The 14,588-nt window shown below is 47.8% G+C and overlaps 1 protein-coding gene across 1 annotated transcript in view; it reads right to left on the minus strand.

The window, feature by feature from the left end:
• LOC144734829 (BDNF/NT-3 growth factors receptor-like) overlaps positions 1-6,822 on the minus strand; it is a 280,911-nt gene extending 274,089 nt beyond the window's left edge. Inside the window, exon 1 of the mRNA XM_078617227.1 lies at positions 6,551-6,822. Coding sequence (XP_078473353.1) covers positions 6,551-6,822 — 272 coding nt within the window. The remainder of the gene's footprint in view (positions 1-6,550) is intronic.
• Between the last annotated feature and the right edge of the window lie 7,766 nt (positions 6,823-14,588).

The following is a 14,588-nucleotide window of genomic DNA, read 5'->3' on the forward strand; positions in this document are numbered from 1 at the left end:
GTTGAACTTATTTCAACAAACATACGTAGCCAACCGCGTTAATCGCAGAGTGCGGCGGAAGGACAATAAACACTCAACAAACGCACCATTTTTTTTAAAATAAATTATTTTCAATCTAATTGATTTCAGAGTGCATCAGCTCCAGGTCCCCGTACCCATCCCTCGTCGTATCGTCTCACTGGCACTCCCTGGCTACCTCCACCATCTGATTTGGGTGGGTTGGGGGGGGGGTACAGGGAAGAGGGGGGGAACGTCGACTTACAAATCCGTGTGCGGGCTGCACGCACGCAGCTACTAAACCCCAGCGGTGTGACTGCAAGAATATCAACAACGCAGGCGCAGCGAACGCCTTTCCACGGATGTGGAGGAGGTCGGCTGAGCGGGTAGGAGACCCCCCCCCCACCCTCTGTCTTTGTAAAAGCGCTCCTCTGTGCTTCTCCGTGTCACGGCGCTGCGCTGCGAAACGCGACGCCCCGAGTTTCATTCCCGACCGCGGCTCACGCCAACACCGGCTGACTGTCATCTGAACCGGTCCTGGGCCTCCCCTAGGTCGACTCAGCCTCGAATGAGTCACTGGTGCGGTGTGTAGTAAACGTCGCCAGTCGCGGAGACACAGGCTGCTTGGTCGTGGTGCTGGCCACCCCACCATCTCGTGTGCCGTGCCGGCCTTCATAGGTGCGACTCGCGAACAGCACTTGCCCCACCAGTCTGCCAAGGCTATACGGGGCGATATTTGTCTTTGTCCGCAAGTCTCTGTCGGTTTCTGTCTGTCAGGTCAACGCGAATTGATACCCGTTGTAAATCGGCACTTGCATCCATTGCACATTCACGATTGTGTTTTTTTTGTGTGTGTTTTTGTCCCCGTGTGTGTGTGTGTGTGCACATTTCCGTCAACCCATACGGGTTTACCCCGTAATATTGTACAGGGAAATTGAGTTTTCAGGTCCATACGGCGTGCAGCCGTTTCAATACTGGCAACAACAAAAATATATATGCATTCGTCTATTTGTTTGTGTTTCTTCCTTGTGATGGGACTTTGTAGGATGAACGTTGAGATGTATAAGGGGCACGGGGTGACCAATAAGGTCTGAATTGGTCTGTAATGAGGTAGGCACTGATAAGGGGTTGACAGCTTTGCGTGTGTGTGTGTGTGTGTTTTTGTCTTTGTATCTCTCCTCGCTTTCCTCTCACTTCCCCCCTACCCTGTTTATGATGTTGTTGTTGTTGTTGCACTAAACGTCACATTCGTACAGGTTATAACATGCATACGCAATTCTAGATTTGAAGCTTTCGTGACTGCAAGGATTCATACTCTTAGTTCTTTCGGTAAAGTCACGTAGGTAAAAAATGAAATTAAAATTAATAAAAATAAAACCATAAAAATCACGACGTTTCGGAGGCAACACAAGTCTCCCTCCCGTGTTGTTGCACTAAACGTCACATTCGAACAGAAATATAACATGCATACGCAAGTCTCCCTCCCGTGTCTGCATATACAAATGCACTGCGCGTCACAGACCATCAGCCTATTGGCTTTCCAGACCGATATTATCCGGCAAGCATCGCTTGTTTTTCAGCAAAGCAGGCTCCGTTGGTGGATAATTTCTGTTCGATTTCTGTTCGCCCACGACCATTCGAGGCGATGGCTTTGGCAGAACACGCACCGGACCACGAAGCTAGGGCCCCCCGAGTTCGATTCCAAGCCACGGCGAACATCAGCGGCGAGCGATGTACGTGAATCAGTCTTTGTGGCGCCCTGCTCGACAACCACCATCCCCCCCCCACCCCCAGATGCTCCCCGATCTTACCATCCCATCTCCTTAACCCACCGGCAGTGACCAGTTTGGTGAAGTATGGTGAAACGATTTCGATTTAAAGCTTTCGTGACTGCAGGGATTAATCTTCTTGGTTCTTTCGGTAAAGTCACGTAGAATGCAGATAATAAAATAATAAAAATAAAACATAATAAAATAATTTTCACGACGTTTCACCCCTCCATCCTAGCTTAAATAGTCGCTCCAAGCCTGGGGCGTGCCATTCAGACTCTGTCTTCTCGACAGACCTGTTCTACACCTGAGGACGGCTGCTTGCGCTGTGGCCGAAACGTCGTGAGAATTATTTTATTACGTTTTATTTTTATTATTTTATTATCTCCATTCTACGTGACTTTACCGAAAGAACCAAGAATATGGCGAAACGATCATCCAGGGCGGACACCGTGGGCGGGTTGAGGCCTTCATCCAACAGCGGATTGACAGGCGAGGGGACCTGATGATTGAAAGTGACAATCCTTGAGGAAGAGCCGTTAAAGGGGCAGCAGAACGGAGTCACTGGGGTAGGGAGCGTTTAAGAAGAAACGAACCGGAGTTATATCCGGGAGAGTAAGAAGAAGAATGTCGCCTTCCAATGCGCCGCTCGCTGTTCGCTCGCTCGCTCTCCCTCTCTCTCGGAGAGAGCGGGCGAAGGACTCGGAGGCGCGAGTCGGAACTGCAGAGAAGTGGGAAGGCAGCTGTGGAGGAGCCGGCGCTAACCAACAATTGCCCAAGATCTGCAGGTCCTCTACATATACGGAAGAAGAAGAATGCCACCTTTGAACGCGCCGAACAACTCGGAGGCACGAGTCGGAACCGCAGAGAAGCGGGAAGGCAGCTGTGGAGGAGCCGGCGCTAACCAACAATTGCCCAAGCTCTGCAGGTCCTCTACATATACGGAATTAAAAGAATGTCACCTTGCAACGCGCCGAACGACTCGGAGGCGCGAGTCGGAACCGCAGAGAAGCGTGCAGGCAGCTATGGAGGAGCTGGCGCTAACCAACAATTGCCCAAGCTCTGCAGGTCCTCTATATATTAAAGTTTAATCGGGCCAATTAATGATGACTGTTTTCACGTGGGAGAAAACCGAAGCATCCACGCGTGGCAAGGGGGAAACGCTCTATCCCTCGTACAGACAGCAGGTGGAGTCCACATTTACTGTGCTGCCTTCCGGCGAGCCAGGGATGTGACTCCTTGACACCCACGGGCAAGAAGGCCACCAGGTCTTCTTGGTTCTTTCGGTAAAGTCACGTAGAAGGGAAATAATAAAAGAATAAAAATAAAACATAATAAAATAATTCTCACGACGTTTCGGCCACAACGCAAGCAGCCGTCCTCAGGTGCCTTGACAAAATAATTTGTCAAGGCGCTCTTCCCCCTCCAACCCAGCTTAAATATACGCTCCAAGCCTGGTGGTGTTTCATTCAGACGCTGTCTTCCCGACAGACCTGTTCTTCACCTGAGGACGGCTGCTTGCGTTGTGGCCGAAACGTCGTGAGAATTATTTTATTATGTTTTATTTTCATTATCTTATTATTTCCCTTCTACGTGACTTTACCGAAAGAACCAAGAAGATGAATCCCTGCAGTCACGAAAGCTTTAAATCGAAAAGGCCACAAGGTGTCTAAAGGCAACGTGAGACTTGTGTAGACGCTGTTGTTGTTGTTGTTGGATGGCCCATTCAGGTGGCACCTCTTGCGTGTATTCTCGTTGCGAAATTCGTTTAAGATTCCGCATGGTGCCGCTGCTGCCGCCTCCTCCTCCCTCCTCCCTCTGTTGCCCTCGCCTGATGACATCATTCGCGACAATGACTTACAGAAAAACACAAACATCTTATTGCCCTCTTCTTTTTTTAATAAAACCTCTCCGTGTTCCTCTGTTCAATTTCCCGAACAATTGTTTCATAATGTTGGCGTCTAGACACTCATCGTTGCTTGCTTGCTTGCTCACTGATATTGTGAAACGTTTCGGTCACATCATTCTATCAAACGTAGGATTAGGGGCTTTAATTATTATTCTTTTTCTGCCTTGTAGATATTATAACACACGTGTTTAATAAGTCGCCTCTGGTCTCCGAGACGTACATTTTTATTTAGTTAAATATTTCTCCACCGCTCTTTGAGCCCATTTTGACAGCAGTGGCGTAGGGACTGAAACAGCGTCTCGTGCTAGCGAATTCGCGATGCGGTGGTTAGCGCACTGCCCTATGAATACCCGGCAAGCTGAGTTTGATTCCTTTCGTCACGAGTGGCATTCGGGTGCCGTGGAATATCTGAACCTTCCCCGGAGCTCTGCCCCATTCATTCAACCAACCCGCCACCGCTCATCGTGGTGAAGTATGGTCACGCAATCCCCCATGATCTTCATCGAGCAGTGGATTGACAAAGGTTACGTGTCCTTGGTCAGATGCGTAACGGATTCAACGATTCGTTCCGACTTATTCGGCCTCAAATAATGAACACCTTTGGATTCTTATTTCTGATTTTCAATTGCAACTTTCTGCAAACGCGTCTCTCTCTATATATATAAACACACGGACACAGTCAGAAATCATATCGGTCATAAATTGTACTCTTTAAAAGCATGTCTACGGCCATATAAAAAAAGAAAATCCACAAATATACTTTAGTGTGTCATATAAGGGGTCTTGTCCATAGATTTATGCTCATACAGGTGCCTACAGTTTACGCGTCATAAATCATAAATCATTTAGGAATTTAATATTTATGTATAAATATTTCAACACGGGGCTGTTTCTATTTTATTTTAGGACAGCAATCCCAGGCACCACGACGTACACCCCCCCCACCTCACTGCTCTCTTGCTGACCGCTGCCAAATATTGGAGCATGTCACCCAAAAGGCCATTTCACCCGCACCTGACCGCTCCTGCAGGCCCGCCAAGCTCTTGTGACAGCGAGCCGATTTGCCTTTCTTAACAATAGCGGGGGTCTCTCTCCTGCCTTCTCTGGCTATCACCGACCACCATTCGTCCTCCATATCACCTCGATAGATATACACGCACACACACAATCAAAAACGCCACTCCCGCAACTCTGCTGCGATCATCATCATCATCATCTATGAAAATGTCCGTAATCATCATCATCATCGTCGTCGTCTGTAAAGCGAAGAGCGTGTTCCTATCCACCCACCTGTTTGCCCGCTCACAAGCAACGTGCAAAACGAATACGCGCCCTCGCTCGGCATGGCCAGTAGCGATTTCTCTCTCTCTCTCTGCCTGTCTGTCTGTCCGTCCGCATTGCCCGTGTGTCTATCTTTCTGCATCTCGCCTGACGTGCGAGCGATGATTAACACGCTACGCCTGCGTGCGTGCTGCGGATATTCGCACGGGCGCTGCTATACCCCCGTGGCTTTGTCCATCATCCAGTTTCGAAAGGAAGACGAACCCCCCCCCCCCCATCCACCTCACCCCCACCCGCCCAAATATCGCGCACGCAGCTCGCTCAAGCGCGCACTATTCGTGTCGCTGTCATTGTCCTGTCAACGTCGATGGGGTGGATGTGTGGCTTATACGTAATGTGCTATGATTTTTCTTCTTCTCGCTCCGGTGACCGGGTATTGTCAAATAAATATATAAATGTACACACCGCACGCACGCGCGCGCGCGCGCGCAAATATACGGGCGTGAAAAGATCGCTGTGTCGGTGACGAGCAAAGGAGCATCAGCGAGAGAGACAAATCGAGGTAATATTTTGCGATCGGTAGGCACGCTGTTAACACGGGTAGCAGCGTTATCGACGACACACGCTACAACTAATGCTTAATTTAAAGACAACAACAATAACGGCGATTGCATTTCAAAGTAAGATCCTCCTTTAAACAAAAAAAAAACCCCATCGGTCTTAAGAACTCATTGAGGCTTCCTTAGCTCAAGGAGAATTGCTACCCTCGATCAATAATGAATTCACGACGTGTCCGATTCCACGCACAGAGCCCGCGTCTCAATGCACACGAGGCAACAGCAACAGTCCGGCTGTCCCACGCCTCCGTGGGCATATTCAGAGACGGTGAAACAAACACACGAACAAACGCAAGCATCCTAACGGCGTGACTCTCCTGCGAATGAGTCGCGAGACTCACATCAGGAAGCATGACAACCCTCGACACAAATGAGACATTACCACTCTCGCTCCACGTTTGGCTCGGACGTGCGCATGACAACACGCGCGCGCATATTTCGCATCTCAGTTGAACGTGCAATTTATTTTTCGTTCAATTAAAGCAATACTAAAAAGCTGGACCCTCTTGAAAATGAGTGCCGAGATTCGTCGATGGTTGGCTTTGCCAAGAGAAAAAAAAAACCAGGGAGAATTACTTTCTACCCTCGATAAATAATACATTACCCCAGACTATCCACGCTCCCCGTCTGTATCGCTCACACATCTCGCACCTCCTTTGATCGTATGTCTCGCAGCGACCCTCCTGAAAACAAGTCCCGAGACTCAGACGCGCTATCTCTGTCCGAATAAAAAAAATATAACCAACAATTACTCTACCCTGGACGAATAGTGAATCACAACGGCGCTGCCTGTCCATCACTCACTGTGCCCGTACGCGTTGCAGGCGCGCGTCTAACACAAGACAAAGGTGCTCCTGCGTAGCCTTTGCAGCCTGTTCGGGGCAAGTGCTGTCAGCGAGCACCTGGTGAAGGTGCCGACACGGCACGCGTGGCTATCAAACGCACAGACACAGGCACAGGCGGACGACGGCACTCACATCTCTGTGACGTTGCCCATATCCGGAGCCGTCTCGAGCACGGGGAAGGCTCCCAGGGTGTTGAGCTGGCTGCAATTGAGTCGGCCGGGCACGGTGCAGTTGCACGCGTCCGGGCATGCCGAAGACGACGCACCGCTCGTCGACACGACGACCAGGAGTCCCGCAGCGAGAAACCAGGAGGAGGACCTCATCGTCCTACTCCTCCTCCACGTCCTCCTCCTCCTCCCGGCTGTTCCTTGGATGGACGATGATGACGACGACGACTCCTCCATCGTCGATGTCTCCTTCATCCTCTTCGTCTTCTTCTTCTTCGGCGACTCGCCTCGCTCTGGTGTCTCTCCTCTAGGCGCCCACTTGGTCCACGGCGAAGAACGGCGGCGGCTGTGGCCGCAAGCGCATTACATAACGGAGTGTTCGAAAGGTGGTGGTGCGTAGTGAGTTCGTCTGCGCGCGCCTGTGTGTGTGTGTCTGCGTGTGTGTGTCTGCGTGTGTGCGCGCGCGCGCGCGTGTGCGTGCGTGTCTCTGTGTCTCGTGATACCAATTTGAGTGCACGGATTGATTGGCCCGCCCGATAGCCGCGTTATTCTGTTTCAGAATAGATTTTTCGCTTTTTTAAACAACCGATTCGAAGAGGTCGATGTTGCGTCGAGGCGCGGCTTGTCGGGGTTTTGATCGACGCGAGGAATTCGGAGGACGGACTGAAATCGCGCAAAGTTGATGCGCAACTGGGATTCAGCAACAAACCCACTCGGTCGGAGTCTTCGCTTGAGAACGAGACGGCGCCAAATGACGAAAACGATGATGATGGTCAATGTTCCCCCCCCCCCCCTGCCCCCGAAGCAATGATTTCACACACCTCGATCCTATTTCCGTGAATAATTATAATACTAATGATGATGATGGTGGTGGCGGCGGCGGTTGCGGTAATTCTGACGAAGACGGAGCAGCAATTAGTTGTCCGGACTCGGTCGCGTGGTCCACTCCGTCGTGACGCCGCACGAATTCCTTAATGGATTCGCGTTGCGCGCTCGTGCAGCGAGGCGCATTCCCGATTTTCAGCCCGGGGCAGCGAGCAGCAGCAGCAGCAGCGGGCCGAGCATCAGCGACGGCAGCGGTTCTCGCGAGCTCAGCGGCAGCAGCGGCAGCGGCAGCAGCGGCAGCGGCAGCAGCCCCCCCGCTCTGCGCTCACTCGCTCATTTGAAACGCGGAGCGCGGAGCCGTCGAGATGACGCGGCGCGCCCGCTGCGTCTCTGCGTCACCGCGCTCCGATTCTATTCCGCTTCTCCGCTTTCGCTCTGCTCCTCCGCGCTGCTTCTGTCAGGAGGTGGCGGTGGGGGAGGGGGGATGCAGAGAGCTGGAGTCCCCCCCATGTGGCTGCCAGTGGGCAGTGGTTCCACCGTGAGGATGACGGTGGAGAGGATTATGTGGTGGTGGTGGTGGGTGAGGGTCGTGTGGCTGCGTTGTGAGATGCGGTGCGGTGGGCGCACCCATCGTAACGGGGCGACCTCTTAATTATTGTTCGACGGTTCGACTTAGCCCATCCTTCCTTCTGGGTTCATAAAATGTGTACCAATTTGCCGGAAGGTCGGCAGCGGTAGTCTTAATTATGAAGTCTTGCTGAAGATCGCTAAGGGGTGGGGGGGGGGGGTGAGAAACGCCTCCCAAAGATCGTTTCAGCAGTGGAGCAAACGCGACACCAGCATGCGGCAAACTGTGACCATGACGTGAACAGAATGAAGGCAAGTAGACACACACACACTTCTAAATTCGTCATCATCAGCAGCAGTGGTGGCCGTGATCTATCCACCGCTGGATGAAAGCCTCTCCCAAAGAGCCATCATCAATCGCTCACGAGCAGACGCTGCAACAATGGTTCCACCGAGGCTGCCACAATCGCGCGAGCTAATTTCATCGCCTGTAAAAATTTTAAATTAATAAAAGTAAAATAAAAATAAAATAAAAAATCACGACGTTTCGGAGGCAACACAAGTTTCACTTGATACAGCTATCGTGCTGTGACGGTTCCACCTGTGTTACCTCCGAAACGTCGTGATTTTTATTTTATTTTTATTTGACTTTTATTAATTTTTATTTTTTACCTACGTGACTTTACCGAATACAACCTAAAAATATGAATCCTTGCAGTCACGAAAGCTTCAAATCTAGAAATGATTTCATCGCTGCCATCTCCAGGGCGGACGTGCCCGTATTGACTCCTTCCATCCCTGCGTCTGCCACTCCGTCGTTACCCTTAACGGTCAAGAATTACCCTGCCCAAAATTCACGATCATGATTCCGGCTTAAGAGCGCAACAAAAACTAAAAAAAAAACCCAACCAATATTTCACCTTTTAGTGCCGGCTTCCTGACACTACGCGTGATTAGCTTTGGAATCCCACGATCCCAAGTGGGCCTTATTGCTTTTATTTGTGGTGTAAATTTTGGGCTTATTGTAGTCATGGCCTAGCCTCGCACCTACCCAGCCGCCCCCGCTCCCCTGCCCCCTTGACCCCCTGAACCCCACCCCCACCTCGAACCCCCTCCATCACAAACGTTGGGGGGGTGGGGGGGGTAGCCCATATTACATGTCCTGTATATGTGAATCGTGAAGCGTAAATCGTATTTATTTTAAATGTAATATCACCTCCACTCAAGAGGGTGTCAAAACATTGTACACTAAATTAAACGGAACACATATGTGCTCGCTACACCTGCAGGGGACTCTATGAAGAAGTGCCGTTGACCGAAACGTCGGCCATTATATATATATTTCATGTATTTAAGGCCAGTCATTGACGAACGTGTTGGGGTTTTCTCTTGTTATTTGTGCTTTTGCACCAACGCCAACTTTGTGGTGAAATTAGCGGCCTCTGAAAGCTGCATTGATCCGGTTAAATACACGTTACACATCACCAAAACGGTAGATTAATCCAAAAAGCATCCATACATTTATTTGTGCGCTTAGATAATCGATATCAATCGATGGATCGTTACATCCCTAATATATTTGGAATGCATCCAGTTAAATATTAAATCCAGAGTTCATCGTTTAACCTAAGGCCTACTCGATGAGCCAAACTTAACGCTTTTACAAACTCGGGCTTAAAGCGATTACGCATTGATGGTTGTTCTGTGTGTAACGGGGATGGCACGCTAACTCTCATAAAGGTGATGCAATGAATGCGAACGAAACTGTAACGTAAACTCGTGTTGCTTTTCGGAACACGCCCTATTGAAAATAGACCAACATTGATCCAAAGGGGTGGACGTTAAGCCTTGGAGACGGAATTCAGAACAAGGAATATCTCGGCATTGGGGAAATATGCAAATGAGACTTGCTGCAAGAGAGCTTACTCGCTGGCCTTACAAAATATGCACTTCAAATTAAATACCTTCGAAGACAGAACGCCTGCTGTAAAGTTTAGCATAACATGCTTGTGCGTGATTTTTCCTAATTTGTCTGCTTTTGTATGTTTTTTTGGAGTGATCAATAGTTTATTCACACTGTTGTGTTTGCTCGTGTACGAATGGGAAATTATGTTGTCTGCGACGGTTTTGTTGTTGTTATTGTCATTGCTGTTGTTGCTGTTGCGGTAAAAACCCACAGCGAATTGTAAACAACCGCGTCGCATTCTGTTCGGTGAACAAAGCGCAGATAATGAGATAGACTCGACAAATGCTCGTGCTTTGGATTTTAGTTCACGCGTGAACTATTTCTTGGGATGGGCAAGTGCAGGCAATGGATGGCTAATTCCCCATTCGAACGCGGATTTAATATGATTGCGTAATACGACCACGGCGTCAAATTTGCATATCGGATGGCGACTAGCAATTTCGCTACTGCACCTACTGAGTTATCTCAGTCGTTTGTTGTCCCTTTTGTGCAATCCACTGCTGGATGAAGGCCTCAGAATCCGTTACCGTGTCGGTGGTTGAGTGTGGTTTGACCATACTTCACCACGCCGCTAAGTGCCGATGGGTGGAGGGGGGGTGGGGGACGCAGCACCGGTTTAGATATGAACTGACTACAGCTGATGATAGCCCTGGCTGGGAATCGAACTCTGGTCTCCGGATTCAGAGCACGGAGTGCTAACCACTTCACCACCGCTCATCGCATACATACCTATCCCACCCATAATATCGACACTCTATACAAAGTACAGTATATATGTGTGTACCATTCATTGTTTAGCAAATTTGAAGGGGCGAATTGCAAATGATATGTTTAGTGTGTTTGGGTTTGTGGTTTGTGCAATAACCTTCACAGTATGCCCTCTAGTGGTGTCATAAAAAGGTTGGGGTCATTGGTTTAAAGGCTTAAAAAAAACACAAGCGTTAGAATATAAAAACCTTTACAGAATATTAATGTGTTATGAAGAAAGGCCAATGCCCGAAACGTCGCATGTTATAATATTTTTTTTTTCATTTTAACGCCACAGTGTGATTTGTCATTGAGCACCACTGCCAACGCAGCAGCAGCAGCAGCGTCACCAAATAATTGGTTTACGGATTATATTGATCAGCGCTGTGAATGTACAGACAGGAGCTGTCCGGTGCTGATCTCCGGAAAATGTCTCCGCACCCGGCACACCACGTCCAGGATACCATCCGCTGCGGTTGTGACGACGAGACCGCACTCCCCGTTGTCTCATTCCACCACCGCCCCAGGTCGCTTTTGAAAAATAAGCTAATTGCTCAAGTAAAAGAAAACTCAAGTAAGCTTTACCTGGTAAGATAAGCAAAAAAGGAGTTTTGTATTTGCATATTTTCTTTAAATGAGTGATTGTTTTGCCTTTCCTATACTTTGCACTGCTATCGTGTTGTTTGCGATGTTTGTTGTTGTAACGTTCTGATCCCGTGCCCCTACTGGACATCGGTGAAAAAGAGCTTCATAGCTCATCGGATTCCTCCAGCGTAAATAAACATTCTTATTCCAATTCAGGGACGAGACTTATGCCCCTGCTTATAAATTCACGGATATACCTTCTTTTTACAACATTAACATTTAGACCGGCCACGAGTTATGAATAATCAACGTAGTTATGAATAATTATCGCGTACATCAACACGAATTTAATTTGGAACCGCTCGTTTTCCGTAAAAATGTTTTGTATGACATTGCAGTGCACGTCCATTGTGCTCAACACCACGTTGGACGATATTCGGCCATCAGATCTCCGAAGCTGAGCAGGTTTTTGAACCTGGACATTCTTCAAGCCACTAACGCGTGACATTTATTATTTATAGGCTGCTACTGCAGCTGCTTGGGCTACACGATGGGCAGCATAGTGCAGTACAGCAATGGACTTTTTAATATTTATGAACTGCACCGTGGTGAAGTATGGTCAAACACTCCTCATGGACCGCAAGGCGTGGCCGTTGGCCCTCATCCGACACCGGATTGACATGTAGATATTTTGAACAGACTTCACCACGCTGGTCAGTGCGGGTTTGGTCACGGTTGAGGTCTGCAGTACTTGAGGCATGCTGTATTTAAACCAAAAACAATACATTTGGTAGTAATTCATCGCTTTCACCAGCCGTGGAGCCTCTCTTAAATTAGTCAACAAGCGTAAGTCTTGAGGTTCCAATGGTGCAAATGCTTACCCCGAGCTCTCATACTCTGATGGTACATTGTCTTTGAGTTATGCGCCTTTTGGCGTCATCTGTTCCAACCCATGTGAGACTAGGCTTTAAGGAAAGCTGTCTCGGGTGTGGACCAATCAACTTCAAGGACAGTGCATACATTATCAGAGTTATGTTTTTTGTTTGCATTATGACTGCAGGTATTGTGGTCTATGCAAACATGACTCCTTGTAAAGAAAAAAAAGGTGTCAGTTTTGTTGCCAGATAGAAGGGTAAAAAAACAATTATCAAGCCTAAGTCTGTTGCTTCTCTTGTTGGTTAAGACACTGAATGTGAAAACCGGCCCTTGCCTATAGCATCTGGTACTTCACCAGCATCGATTCAAGCAAAGCCTGAACTCTGCTGCTGAAGAGAACCCGTCGGTCGAAACCCGTCCAGAGTTGACGTGTTTTTTTTTCTCTGTCTCTTTCTCTCTCGTCTTGATAGCAACGCTGCTGAAATGACGCAACACACAATTTGCCCGATCTTCTTGGTTCTTTCGGTATAGTCACGAAGAAGGAAATAATAAAATAATGAAAATAAAAATAATAAAATAATTCTCACGACGTTTCGGCCACAACGCAACTAGTCGTGTAGTGGAGGTTAAATTTCGATTTAAAGCTTTCGTGATTGCAGGGATTCATCTTCTTGGTTCTTTCGGTATAGTCACGTAGAAGGAAATAATAAAATAACGGCTACTTGCGTTGTGGCCGAAACGTCGTGAGAATTATTTTATTATGTTTTATTTTTATTATTTTATTATTTCCCTTCTACGTGACTTTACCGAAAGAACCAAGAAGATGAATCCCTGCAGTCACGAAAGCTTTAAATCGAAATTTGCCCGATGTTCAATCACCGCTTGCCACCACGGGAGGGAAGGAGAGAGAGTCGTTGTTGTGGCTGCACCCGCGTTGTTGATTCAGTCAGTGGCCGGTGTGACGAGGGGGGATCGGCTGGACCACCTCCTCTTCCTTCTTTCCAAGTGCACTCTGGAATTCAAAGTCCTCTTCTGGCTATTACCACGGTGTATTAATGCGGTGTGCGTAGTAATAAAGTGTTCACAAAATCTGTAAGCGGATACTATTATTGTTGTTGTTGTCGTTGCGGCTTTCACCGTCACCAAAAGTAATATGGTCGCAGCGCTATCATGTTGTGCAATGTTAGGCTGCGAGAAGAATAGCCGATGAGAATGCGACATTTATTTTCGAAATTTCTAATCAGCTGCATTCTTAAGGAAACAAAACACACGCAAAATGATTTTGGTTTATTTCCCCCCCCCCCCCCCCCTACGGTATACCATTCTTCATCTGCCCGCTGTGTTTTATTTTTCCATTAATATTGACTGCTCTTGTATTTCTTACAGCTTTTGTATCTCGTCAGGATGGCGCATTGTAACGATGAGGGTTATTTTTTATTTTCATTCTACAATCTCCCTTTCGTGTTTTTCTGTTTCTTTTTTTTTGCCAACCGCCATTGTGAGCGTAATTATATTTGGAATTTAATTTGCAATTTTACGGCAATAACTTATTTACAAGCTTCATTCGGCAGTTTTTTGCCCACATACATTTGAGATAAGATTCGCCTATACAGCAGTGTGTTTTGGTAAAAGATCCAATAACATAATTGCCGCGTTGTAATCAAAGAAACGTAAGAAGTTACCGAAAATATATTCACACACTATCGAGTGTAAAAAATATACACACACTATCGAGTGTGTGTGTATATTGTTTTTGTTATGAAAAAAAAATAGACGGGCAAGAAACATATATGTTAAAAAACGTAATTATTAGATATATTCTACACCATTGGCTTGTCAAGCTTGCTCGAACGATGTACCTCTATCACACCCTCAAAATATAATTGCGGACCACCATGCCACCAGTAACATATTTTACGAAATTTAAACCACCCGAAGAGCACTGTTAAAATGGACATTGAAAAAAATCCATAAAAACAATTGTGTTGGATTTATTGACCCATCTGAATAGTTACACAATGGGCAGTAAACAGAAGAGAGAGAAAATGCACGAACTGGCAACCGTTCCCTGGAACATTTCCACACAACAGGCCCGGGCCACAAGTGGCCCATCGGGACCCACCAGTTTGGAACCACCGTGGTGCAATCGTTTCAAATATAGCAAAGACAAAGATCACCCGTATAGACTTAACAAGCTGTTGGGGCAAGTGCTGTTAGCGAGTAGCACCTATGAAGGCCGGAACCACGAGGGGGTGTGGGTGGGTGTGCCAGCACCACGCCCGACCGCATTTGTCCTCCCGAGTGGTGATGTTTACACAACGCACCAGGTACTTATTTGAGGCTGAGTCGACCTAGGGCAGGCCCAGGACCTGTTCAATATCCATGCCCATCTTCAATGTGTAACGGTGTCCCAGTTTACGTGGCAAATATGAAAATG

The sequence above is a fragment of the Lampetra planeri genome, chromosome 53, assembly GCF_965212315.1.
Source record: "Lampetra planeri chromosome 53, kcLamPlan1.2.h2, whole genome shotgun sequence".
Taxonomy (NCBI): domain Eukaryota; kingdom Metazoa; phylum Chordata; class Hyperoartia; order Petromyzontiformes; family Petromyzontidae; genus Lampetra; species Lampetra planeri.